General features: G+C 46.6%; 1 protein-coding gene across 1 annotated transcript in view; it reads right to left on the bottom strand.

The window, feature by feature from the left end:
* Positions 1-10,419, bottom strand: part of LOC144691248 (uncharacterized) — a 29,374-nt gene extending 18,955 nt beyond the window's left edge. The window contains exon 1 of the mRNA XM_078559293.1: positions 9,830-10,419. Coding sequence (XP_078415419.1) covers positions 9,830-10,219 — 390 coding nt within the window. The 5' untranslated portion in view covers positions 10,220-10,419. The remainder of the gene's footprint in view (positions 1-9,829) is intronic.
* Positions 10,420-11,142: the final 723 nt, after the last annotated feature.

The following is an 11,142-nucleotide window of genomic DNA, read 5'->3' on the forward strand; positions in this document are numbered from 1 at the left end:
GCCTTGGAAGGAGTAGACTGTAGATTTGATAGAATGATGCTCTAACTCCAAGGATTAAATTGTAAAGAACGATTACATAAATCTGGAAGGCAGAAGTTTAAATAAGGGGCAATTTGATTGAAGTTTTCAAGACATTAAAGAGAACAGATAGAGTGACAGAGAGAAACTGATTCCCCTTGGTGAGGAGATTAGGACCAGAGGGCATAGTCTAAATATTACAGCCAGACCTTTTCAGGGATGAAATTAGGAAAAAAGCAAAATATTAAGGTTGCTGGAAATCTGAAACAGGAAAATTAGGAAGCTCTTTTACATGCAAAGGATGGTAGAAGTTTGGAACTCTCTTCTGCAAACAGTGGTGGATGCTGGGTGAAGTGTAATTTTAGATCAAAGATTGATAGATTTCTGTTAACCAAAGGTAAAGGAATATGGGGCAAAGACAGGTATATGGAGTTAGGTCGCAGATCAGCCATGATCAGTGAATGGCACAATAAGTCCCAAGGGTTATATGGCCTCCTCCTGTTCCTATTACTCAAGAACAATACTTTGAATTTGGGTGGGCAAATTGTAAAGTGGAGACATAAATCCATCCTCAGATGCTTTCCAGTGAATGAGTCGGTCAAGCACCAAATTTACCACAAACTTCATAAAGTGAGCAATAGAATAATTCAATTAAAACAAGTAGAAAGATAGTGTAGAAGAAAAATGAGGAAATGGAAACAGATAGCTGATGCAGAGATAAAACAGTACAAATGGCCTCTATTTGTACCAAAATTTCTATAATTCCAATCAAAAACTCAGTATGCTGGAAGAAAGATATTCCCATTCATAAATGCATTGAGTTGCGAAAATTATGTTTCTCTCATCCAACATAGGCAGTAAACAGACACCCACTGCATACAGAGAAATCCTCCAATTCTGCATTTTATAATATGCATTTCACATGGAAAAACCAACTGGACACACTCTCCACTGTGCTCAAACTCTTGATGTGCAATCCTGACAGTAAATCTCCACACTGGGAGCATGAATTCATAAAATTTACTTTTGGAAGATATGAATCACTAATGTAAAAATAAATATCAAATGTACACTGCAGTATATTGAGTAAAAAGGAGAAAATGTGATCATAGATTGAACACAAAGGTGACTACAAAGATTTCACTTTATTGTATTTACAACTCCAGTTCCTATGGCTTGTAGTATATCAAAACCCCTTGATTATTTTACAGCCTTAACACTCCTAACCAACTGCACCTCTAAATTTAGCATTGCAGAGTCCAGTTCCAACACTCAGCATATGCCAAATCAAGACTCTGAAGCCCACCATATACCTTTCTCATTCATACTCATTTTTGAAAATAAAAAATAGCTTTGGAATGAAACATGTCTTCAGAAATTATTGCACAAGTTATATTATTTGGCTTGGTGCCAATTTTTGTTTGATTACGCTCCTGCGAACTGGCTTCGAAATTTTAGAATATTAAAGGCTTGGGGGAGAATTTTTAGCTCGTTGGGTGGGCACGCGCCTGACCCGATCGAATGTAAAATGACACGCGATGACGTCGGGCGAGCCTCCCAACGTAGTTGCCATATTGTACGCTCATGCCACCGAGCGCCCCAGATGCCAGTGGCATGGATGATTCCACCCATGGTGCGAACCATACCACGGGTGAAGTCAGTAACAAAATGCAAGGCAAATCAGGAAATAATGATGCAGTGACACCAGGATTGGGTTTAAAAATCTAAAATTGCAGGATAGAGAAAGGAAAGATGGAGAGGGAAGGTGGTGTACAGTTCATGAGGTCTGATAAAGAATGAGTCAGAGTAGGAGCAGTAAGAACATGTGTAACAGCATTTTTGCACCGTAACGACAATTAAAACCAACAATGACTACACTTGTGTCCTCAGAGGGGTGAGATGCTGCAACAGAAAAGCTAGCAGGATCTTATAGACAGAATGTGAAATCTCCAGGAGAGTGAGGCTATATTTATACCACAACCAGTGTCAGTGCAAAGCCTGGAATGTGGCTTCAGCATGCAGCAGCTATGTTTGTCAATCCGAGGGTCAACATACACTTCCCCTAACCCAGGCTTGTCCATCCAGTGGCCCACAGGCTGCGCTGTGGCCCCTGGAGCCACTGATCAAAATGTGGGTAAGGCCGGTCAGTGAAACTGAAGATTTCTGCAAGGGGCTGCTCCTCCAATCATAGCCTGTTTTCCTCCCAAGAGCAAATCAGCAGCACGAGAGAGCAAAAGGCTGTGATTGGAGGAGCAGCTGCAAATATGTGGAAAAAGACAGAGATAGACACACGCAGACAGAGCGAGGGAGAGACACAGAGACAGAGAGAGACACAGAGAGAGAGAGAGAGAGGCACGGAAAGGAGATGCAGAGAGAAAGAGACAGAGAGAAACACATACAGAGGCAGAGAGAGGGAGGCAGATAGAGAGAGGGAGGCAGAGAAAGAGAGAGACACACACACAGGGAGAGAGAGTCAGGGAAAGTTCATGTGTGCGCGCATGAGGGAGTGGTGCATGGGCACTTGGGGGAGTGGTGCATGGGCGATCGCAGGCACGAGGTAGAGGGGTGCCCGTTCGCAGGGTGAAGTGGCAAGTGCTCGCGCCAGGAGGGAGGTGTGCGCACATGACATGGGGTGTCTGGCTCACTCCCCGTGTTAGGATTCTCATTCACCCTCACCCCCACATACCATCATGCACTCACCCACTCAGTATGTGGGGGGTGAGTGAGCACCCTAGACTGGGAGAGAGCTGGACACACCCTTCTTTCCTTCTAATGGTCATCTTTATTTATTACTCACTTTTTAAAAATTATCAATTTTTTTTTGCTTAGCCAGTTGGCGTCGGGCACCATGATGGGTGGACGACAATATGGCGAGAAGACCAAAAATTGGTTCCACACCATTGTGAAACCAGTTTGCAATCGTCCACTCCACCCATCAATGGCGGACCATGTTTCCTGCCGCCGCACATCGGGAACCTAATTTCAATACTTTAGCATCTTATTATAAGCCCTGCCCGTCAGAATCATCCCCTGACACTGGATCATCTGGGTACGTCGGTGTGCGTGTTTCACAACTGTACATAAGTGACGTGCAGCTGGCAACCTGCACTTTGCTCAGGATTTCCGAGGTTTGTTTGCCAACCTTGCTTCGGGAAACACTCGCAGCCATCTGCACCAGGCTTTGCAGGCATCCCCACATCACTTTTAGGGGGGCTCACTGGTAGGTCTCTACTTACCAGACCTGCCGTAAGGCGGGGGGTGACCTCAGGCAAGGGAAGGGGCTGTAGGGCTATACTGGTGAAGGGGGGTATCTCAGGGTGTGGGCACATGTTGACCCGTGCCTCAGTATAGTGAGGACTGAGGAGGCAGTGTCCAAAGGAGATGAGACCAGATGGAGATGTGAGGGTGTGTGTGAGTGAGTGGTGATGTCCCTTAAGATTGCAATAGGTGAGATGCCAGTGAATGAGTGATGGCTTTGTGAATGTGAGAGTTTAGAGTGATCAGATGGTTGCCTTTCCCTGGCGGCACAAATGAAATTATTCATCTGTTTTATGCATTGGACGGCCGACCTCGTGTGTGCAACATTGGCACTGACCACCTCTGTCACTATATCCCAAGCCGGAGTGGTGAGACTGATGAGCCTCCTGCGGCCAGAGCAGGGGTAGAGGACATCGTGGCGAGCTTCCATAGCAGCCAGCAGGTGTCCCAGGGATGCGTCATTGAATCGGAAGGCTGCACTCTTCTTGGCTCTTGTGGCCATGTCTTCACTGGAGCTGTCCTGGGCTGGAAGTATTGAGAAATGTGTGTGTGGCTACAGTTTAAATATGGTGCCCTACGTGAGGAAATGGTGAGGTAATGGCATGGCAGGCAAATCGGAGGCTACCTGCTAGCAAGATGGTGTGTCTCCTGTGGCTGCATAATTAATGAGGTGGGAATGGCACGAAAAGCTGCCATTGCGGCTGGCGGGTAAAATGTCCTTTTTCCCGCCTGCTACTGCACTTAGTGTGGATCTGAGACGATTCTGCTTGTGTTTTGTGCAACAGGCATGGTACAGACTGTACCCAACCAGCCTGTGCTTGCAAAACTCAAAACTGTGTACAACATTAGATGTGATTCCGCAATTGGATAACATTTGCTAAATAATCATCAGTGTGCTAAGAATTACGCTAACAACCAATTCAAAGTTGTCAATTGGGCTTGCAGTGTGGCACATTTGCATGTACTGGCAGCACACAGAGCCCTGTTCTTTGCAGACAGAAAGAACATGTACACGTACTGCACCTGTTTCGCCTAAACAAAATAAATGACAGCCATTCAGTGGTTCATTTCTCAGGGCAATGCCTCGACCGTAACCATTTCAAACAGTGCTTTGCAGTTAACTGTCAGTCACCATCAATTGATGCACACCCCATGGCAACACCTCTACCAATCAGCACTTTCATACAGTGTAAATTTGTTGTTTCCCTTACATTGGTATTCTTGCGAATTGTGCCTATAAGTTGAAAGGCTTCAACAAAAAAGTATTTTTTAAGCAATAACCACCTTGTATCAATGGCCTCTAATTTTGGATAAGAGCAAGGTAAAACAAAAAATCTAGAGTGGAGCCCAAAGGACTCATGTCTAAATATGCAATCTTTCCAGAAACTCCTGCAACCAAGCCAATGCCAAAGGTAGTGCTTTGCGTTCCTTTCAACCCAATGGGAAGGTCAAGAGGGCGACCCTAATGTTTGGGTAGCCCAGGAAGTAATCCATAAATTTTGCCCAGGCTTTCACCTGGGAGAGAACATTCCAGCTTCACTGCATCAGAGCATTAACACAACACAGGAGACAGCAGTTAAGAGTGATAAGTCAAACTCAACTGACATAGAAAACGGGCGCTACAGGCTGTCTGACTGCGAGAGGGACCAATTTCTCTTACTGGTCAGCCACAGCCCACCTCTAGTGGGGCAGACATGACTCTTAAGGTGCTGACCTCTCACTTTTCAGAGTTTACCACCATGGCAAATCATCTTCTTACAAAGCGGAAGGCTGCCACCAATGAGTTTTGGATTCTCCCACAATTGGAAACCTCCATTCCATATCTACCCTATCCAATCCATTCATCATTTTAAGGATCTCTACCAGGGCTCCCTGAGGCATCGATGTTCAGGGTAGCATCCGAGACCCAACCATCTTCAGCTGCTTCATCAATGACCTTCCTTCCATCGTGGGGATGTTCGCTGATGATTGCACAATGTTTAGCACCATTTGCGACTCCTCAGGTACTGAAGCAGTCCATGTCCAAATCAGCAAGACCTGGATAATATGCAGGCTGGGGCTGACACGTGGCAAGTAACATTCGTGCCACACAAGTGCAAGGCAATGATCATCTCCAAAAAGAGAATCTATAACCATCACCAATTAACATTCAATGGCATTACCATCGCTGAATCCCCCACTATCAACATCCGGGGAGGGGGGTGGGGGGGTTTACCATTGACCAGAAACTGAACTGGACTAGCCATTTAAATACTGTGGTTACAAGAGCAGGTCAGAGGCTAGGTATCCTGTGGCGAGTAATTCACCTCCTGACTCCCCAAAGCCTGTACACCACAAGTCAGGAGTGTGATGGAATAATCTCTACTTGTCTGGATAAGCGCAACTCCAACAACATTCAAGAAGCCTGACAGCATCCAGGACAAAACAGCCTGCTTGACTGCCACCTCATCCACAAACATTCACTCCCTCCACCACCGACACACAGTAGCACCATCTACAAGATGCACTGCAGGAACTCACCAAGCCACCTTAGACAGCACCTTCCAAACCCACGACCACTACCATCTAGAAGAAGGGCGTTAGACGGATGGGAACACCATCACCTGAAAGTTCCTCTCCAAGCCACACACCATCCTGACTTGGAACTATATCACTGTTCCTTCACTATCACTGCAGCTCCCTCCTGAATAGCGCCAAGGATGTAGCTACATCACATGGACTGCAGCGGCTCAAGAAGGCAGCTCACCACCACCTTCTCAAGGACAATTAGGGATGGGCAATAAATGCTGGCCCCAGCTCACATCCTATGGACGAATAAAGGAAGAAATTCACTCATACTGAGTGCTGGTAGCAAAAGCTACACCAAGGCTGGAGATGAGAGGCAGGTGAAGGCTGGGAGTGGGGGTTGGGGGTGGGGGTAAGGCGGAATGAAGGCTGGACAGGGGAGGCAGGCTAAGCAGGGGAAGGGGAGAATAAAGTGTGTCTGGGGGAAAAGGGGTGATGGGGGAATGTCTTAGAGGGCAGGGTTGTTGGTGTAGACTGCGGCATTGGGAGGTGGGGGGGTGGTGTGTGAACTCAAAGTACTGGTGATAGGGGGGAAAAGTCACAGTCAGAGGGGGCATTGGGATGTGGTAGACTGGCAGGTCCTGGGTGAGATGACTCTGGTGGGTGGAAGGTCTCATGGGGGAGGGGAATTCGACAGGTGGCTCAGATAACAGGAGGGGGAGGGGGCAGAGTCAGGGTGGGCATGGGGATGCTAAAAGGTGTCAGCTCTGATGGGTGGGAAGGCATGTGGATGTGGATTGTGATAGAATCCAGGGTAACGGAGGGTGGTGGTTCAAGGGTGACAGAGGGGAGAGGAATGGGGAGGGCAGAAGTTGTTGGACTGAATCTGGAAGGTGATGCGCACCATTTTTCAAATCTGACCTTGACCATGCAGTTTATCAGTAAATGAGATCCCTTGAAGGTGGGTGGAGCTCAAGGTCAGCAGACATCCTAATAATTATGAGGCAACTAGATGTCAACCATGCTCAATTGTGTTGTCCTCTCTATGAGGAAGCCCGCATGGCAGCAGGTTTTTTCCTGACTCATGGGTCTAAGAACATCAAGATCACAGCAAGCTGTGTAGCTGAACTTCATTCTGTGTCATTTGCCATCGGCTGCAGTCAGAGGCAGGGATGAATGGAAAAAGGGAGTGGATGCCTCCAAGGGGCACGGCTGGTGGACGGCAATCAACTCATGACTCCAAACCTCCATCTTCCCAGGTGAATAGTCATGGCTGACAAGGGCTCGTGTGGTTAGTCTTCCATGCTGATGAGGCAATGATCTCTATATAGAGTTTCAAGGGTAGTGGAGGCAAGCAGAGTATGGTCAGAGGGAGGCTTCCTGCAGATAGCTCTCATCAGCCTGTCAAAGAGCAATGTTTCCATGTGCAGTCATGTATGAACGGGAGGAACATCCATCTAGGATGCTCCAGAATGTCCTTCACCTGGAAGGGGTGGGTGGAGATGCTATGTCTAGACAGAGGCCAGGCAAAGGGCTTAGCACCGGCTGCTGGCTTTGCAATGGATGGAAACCTGTAAAGGACATGCTCACTAAATATATCACTTCAGTTCATTCACACATCCACTGAGGCATCGATGATGCAGGCTGCAGATGACCCTAAGGGCCTAAGCAGCAAGAGGCAGTGGAGCCTCTGGAAGGTCAAGATGCTGGCAAGCATGGGCCTCTGTAACAGTGAGCATTGGCTCAAATGTGGGTGTATTGCCAGTGGTGCTCTTATCTAGAGCAAAAGGCAATGCCTGAGGTGCCCTTGTACGTCCTGGAATGTGGTTGCTCACACCTGCCAGCTTCTCCAGTAAGGGTTGTGGCCACATGGACTCTGGAGGAGCAATATGGAGCTCCTGGCCTGCATTGAATGAAAGGCTGGCCGGATGCCCTTTAAATATGGCATAAGATCCTTGGACCCCCATGATTAATGGCAGGGAAGGCGACTTCCTACCCGCCCGCCACGAGATTTGCTGAGCTCCCCACAAATGCATAATTATTGTGCTGAATAGCAGAAGATCATGGATGTTCAGTCATCTGACACCCCTGTGGGAATTATGGCAACTTTCCCACCTGCTACCCAACTTAGACTCCAGAATAGAAGATTCTGCTTGTAATCTCGCAGCCTGGTACCATCCTAGTAAAGTTCTTTTGCACTTTCTCCAGTCTGTCTTTTTTCTGTTGCCAGGTGCTCTTGTGACAATTCTTTTAGTACAGGTTCTAGTATCCTTCTGATCTCTGACATTAAGCTGACTGATCTATAGTTCCCAGGAGTTGCCCTAATTCGATATAGCTAAGAGAGCTGAGATACTAAAACTTTATAGAGAAGACATGAATCGAAATAAAAACACAGGAAGCAACCATATAGCTATGCAAGGTATAGGAGCATGATGGAAAGATCTTGGTTATGGTAGGTTACAATCTTCATGCTCCCCCATGGTTGGTGGGGGGGGGGGGGGGCACACGCAGGGGGAGGTGGGGTAGGGGTGCATGTAATATACAGTTTACACACCAAATGTTTTGTTTAAGTTTTAAAACACAAGTTTAAGGATCTGTGTTACTTTTATTTTGGGAGTCACTATCATGCAAATCACAGGATTGTTACAGCACAGAATGAGGCTAGTTGGCCCAGTGTCTGCACCGGCTCTCCGAATGGGCAATTCACCTAGTGGATTCACCCTGCCTTTTCCCCGTAACCCTGAACATTCTCGCTTTTGATGGAGTAGTCCCTTTAGAAGCTCAGTCAGCAACTTGGGTTTGCAAATTTTGTGGAAAGTGCTTCAAATAGAACAGCCTGCATGTCTTTGCATGGGCTGAAGTATTCTGGAGCGATTCCTTATAGTATATAATTACTGCTTGAGTCAGAGAGATTTTTTTTAAATGTCAAGTGTGGCTTAATAGAAAAGGGCAGAGTGGCAACACAGGAGATACAAATCAATATTAGAAAATAGTCACTAAAATTGTTAGCCAAGTATAAAACTAAAGAAAAAGATCAAGAAATAAATTGTGGAAAAATGTATTTGAATTTCTCTCACCATATTTCACAAACTTTTAGTTTACAAATAGTCATTTGGTAGTACAGAACTTGAGTGTTACTGAAAAAAGACATGTCTATGCTTAGGTATGTCTCTGTTTTCAGCAAAACTTTTAGTTTATTAAAATTTCCACTCAATTTAAGTTGAAACTGGGCATGCATAATCAGGTCAGGAAAACTTAACTCCACGTGAATAAACAGTCACACAGTGCATGCAAAATACCAGGCCAATTTTATTAAAATATATACTGATATTAACTCAATTCTCAAGCAATAACAATTACTGCAATTCATGCAAAAACACAAAAGAAAAAATGTTAAAATCCAATTACAATTTTAAGCAACTGTTTTAAACAAGCAAGTGGCCTGAACAGGGTTATTCCCCAGTGGCCATTTGCCCATAGCCCAACAATTTAAGACAAAAGTTAGAAAAGTCTTTCAATATTTTTAAGGCAGAGTTTTTTTGGGGTAGGCGGGGATGTACAGTTGAGTTGCCAGTCAGATCAGCCACGATCTCACTGACTGGCGGAGCAGGCTCGAAGGGCTGAGTGGCCTACTCCTGCTCCTAATTCCTATATTCGTGTGTAAAACCATTCATCTTATATTACGTTGTAATGGACAACACTTTTCATAGACCATTCATGTGTTTTAGCACCAATGAAATTCTAGTACTGGTGTCCCATTACCACTGAATACTGATGTCAAATCCTACTTTTACTAAAGGAATTAACTTTGCAAATAATAATGGAACACATATCATTCCCAAATATCATTCCAAGGATCAAAAATGCCTGTTGATTCCACCGGACCACAGACCCATCCAGGCCAATAATTTACATATTTTACAGAAAATATGGACAGAATTCCAAACCCCACAGGGAATTCCATCCCAGATCCCACGGAGCAAACCCCATCCCCATCCCCCCCCCCCCCCCCCCCCACCGTGTCCCCTCCTTGTCGCAAACCCAGTACCTGTCTCTCGGGGCGACTCCAGGCCTCAGCGCCGCTATGTTCTGCCCACCCCGGGGGTGCTGCTCCCCTCCCCCCGCGCCGATGCGACTGCTCCTCGGAGTCGGACAGCGACGCATGAGAGTCGGAATCGGAGGCCGGCGGTGCCTTGACACCGTGCGGTTCTATGCCCAGCACCGCTCCCAAGCGCTCCAGCGACTTCTCGATGTCTTCCAGAGTCAGCTCCATAAAGCGGGCGGCCGGCTGGGGCGAGGAGGGAACAATCTGGGAGCCCCGCTGCTCCTTGACCTTGGCTACGCTCTCGGGCACGTCTTCGGTCTTCCTCAGCGACAAGAGGGCAATTACGAAGGCGAAGAAAGTCAGGCACAGAGATACCATCCACACCTCGTCCATGCCTGCGGTTTCGGAGCGCTAAGCGGCCGTCGGTTGTACTAACTCTGCCCTCAGGAATCGGCTTCCCACGGAGAACGCAACTCAAACTTCAGCACGCGCTCGCCTCTCTCTAACTCCGCCTACCTTTCCTCCAATCAAATACGGAATACAAATACTGCCTGCTCCGCCATTAACCAATCACATCCTACAACTACTCTCCACCAATAATACAGCAGCTAACTCAAAGGACGCAACCAACTGAATGACTGCAGAGGCAAGTCAGTTAACGTTCGCTGGCCAATGACGTCGCTCTCTGTAATCGCCCCATCCCTCTGGTTAACGGAAGGTCTCGCGAGCTGCTGGAACGCCGCGGATACAAATGTTGCGCAGGCGCCCTGCCACGCTGATGCCTACTTTCCCGCCAGAAAGTAATTTGAGCTCCGTTGGTCGCTGCATCAGGTAATAATAGAAATGTTATTTAAATATAATTATAAATCTTTACTGATGGATATAGTATCCTTCTCCACACGGTGCCTTCTTCCCCCATCCACCATCGGCATGTTTTGCGCTATGTCCCACAGACCAGTGAGGTTAACCTCGTAGTTGCGAAAGCTTTTAGAAACGATAATCCAGAACAACATTAACAGTCACTGGGCAATTGTGGATTAATTAAGGAAACCTAGCAATGATTTAAGTGCAAATCATGTTTCCCAAATTTGATTGAGTTTTTTAATGAAGCAATGGAGAAGTTTGATGAGGGTAATGTGGATGTGGTCTAAATAGACTTTCAAAAGACCATTTGATGAAGTGCCACATAACAAGCTGGTTGGCAAAGCTGAAACCCATGCAATAAGAGGGACAGTGGCAGCATGGATACGAAGTTAGCTGAGTGACAGGAAACAGAGTAGTGGTGAATGGCTGTTTTACCGCACGGGAGGAAGGCA

Source organism: Cetorhinus maximus, chromosome 15 (genome assembly GCF_964194155.1).
Source record: "Cetorhinus maximus chromosome 15, sCetMax3.hap1.1, whole genome shotgun sequence".
Taxonomy (NCBI): Eukaryota; Metazoa; Chordata; class Chondrichthyes; order Lamniformes; family Cetorhinidae; genus Cetorhinus; species Cetorhinus maximus.